Source organism: Anoplolepis gracilipes, chromosome 9 (genome assembly GCF_047496725.1).
Source record: "Anoplolepis gracilipes chromosome 9, ASM4749672v1, whole genome shotgun sequence".
NCBI lineage: Eukaryota > Metazoa > Arthropoda > Insecta > Hymenoptera > Formicidae > Anoplolepis > Anoplolepis gracilipes.
The window spans coordinates 5516960-5518088 of record NC_132978.1 but is presented as its reverse complement, the minus strand read 5'-3'; the positions used below and the strand labels follow the sequence as shown (position 1 = coordinate 5518088).

At 60.7% G+C, this 1129-nt stretch overlaps 1 protein-coding gene across 1 annotated transcript; it reads left to right on the top strand.

Annotated features, from left to right (window-relative positions):
- The first annotated feature begins 427 nt into the window (after nt 1-427).
- Nucleotides 428-793, top strand: LOC140669620 (uncharacterized). Its single transcript, XM_072899619.1, has one exon. The coding sequence runs from the start codon at nt 428-430 to the stop codon at nt 791-793; it is 366 nt and encodes a 121-aa protein (XP_072755720.1).
- Nucleotides 794-1129: the final 336 nt, after the last annotated feature.

Here is a 1129-nt window from a genome sequence, read left to right as displayed (position 1 = left end):
CGGATGACACACTGGTTCTGTCCTGGGAGAGAGACTGGAGCAGCGCAATTCGTCTCGCGGGGGTGGGAGCCAGACACGTGGTCGACCGGATCCGGTGGTTGGGTCTCAAGGTGGCCCTACAGAAGACCGAGGCGATATGGTTCGGCCCCGGCCGAAAGAAAGGGCCGCCTCAAGACAAAGCTAAAATTGAGATCAAAGATGTCGTGGTCAAGGTCGGGACCCAGCTAAAATACCTGGGCCTCGTCCTCGACAGTCGGTGGAGCTTCGAGCCTCACATGACAAAACTAGCTCCCCGAGTGCGAGCAGTAGCCGCCAATCTTGGCAGGCTCATGGGGCTTTAATCTCGGGGGGCCAGGGGACGGAGCGCGCCGTCTGTACATGACGACAGTCCAATCCGTAGCTCTATACGGAGCCCCCGTGTGGCATAATGTGCATAGTGGCTAGCAGAAAGAATCTGCAGACCCTTAGGGGTATGCAGAGGAGGCTGGCCATCTGCGTTATACGGAGGTATAGGACGGTCGCTTTTGAGGCGGCGTGCGTGGTGGCCGGGGTCTTGCCCTGGATCCTCACGGCGGGGGCGTATTCCAATATGTATCGGATGCGCGTGGCCCGCCGGGAGGATCCGGACCCGGATGTACAAAGACCTCTGCCACCAAGAGTCATGGCGAGGCTCAGGCTCCAGGCTCGGCGGCGCAAGTTAGCCGAGTGGGAAGAGGGCCTGTCCAATGTCAGGACAGGCCTGCGCGCCGTCAAGGCTATCCGCCCAGTCTTAATTGACTGGGTGGACAGATGACATGGCGCCCTCGATTTCAGGTTGGTCCAGGTGCTCACTGGGCACGGGTGCTTTGAAGAGTACCTGCACCGTATAGTAAGGGAGCGATTACCGCGTGTCACCATTGTGGCGCCCGGGTGGACACGGCTGAACACACCCTGACCGAGTGCCAGGCGTGGGAAGAGCAACGTCGTATCCTCCGGGGCGCCATAGGGGAGGAGGTCTCCCTGTCTGCCGTGGTGAAAGCCATGGTAGACGAGGAGGACCAGTAAGAGGCGGCCGCCTCCTTCTGTGGGGACGTCATGTCCCCGAAGGAGGCGGCCAAAAGAGAGAGGGAAGCGGATCCCAATGCCCCTC

What these genes read in the sequence shown, in the direction of transcription:
- LOC140669620 (XM_072899619.1), top strand. Translation starts at nt 428, where the DNA reads ATGTGCATAGTGGCTAGCAGAAAGAATCTGCAGACCCTTAGGGGTATG.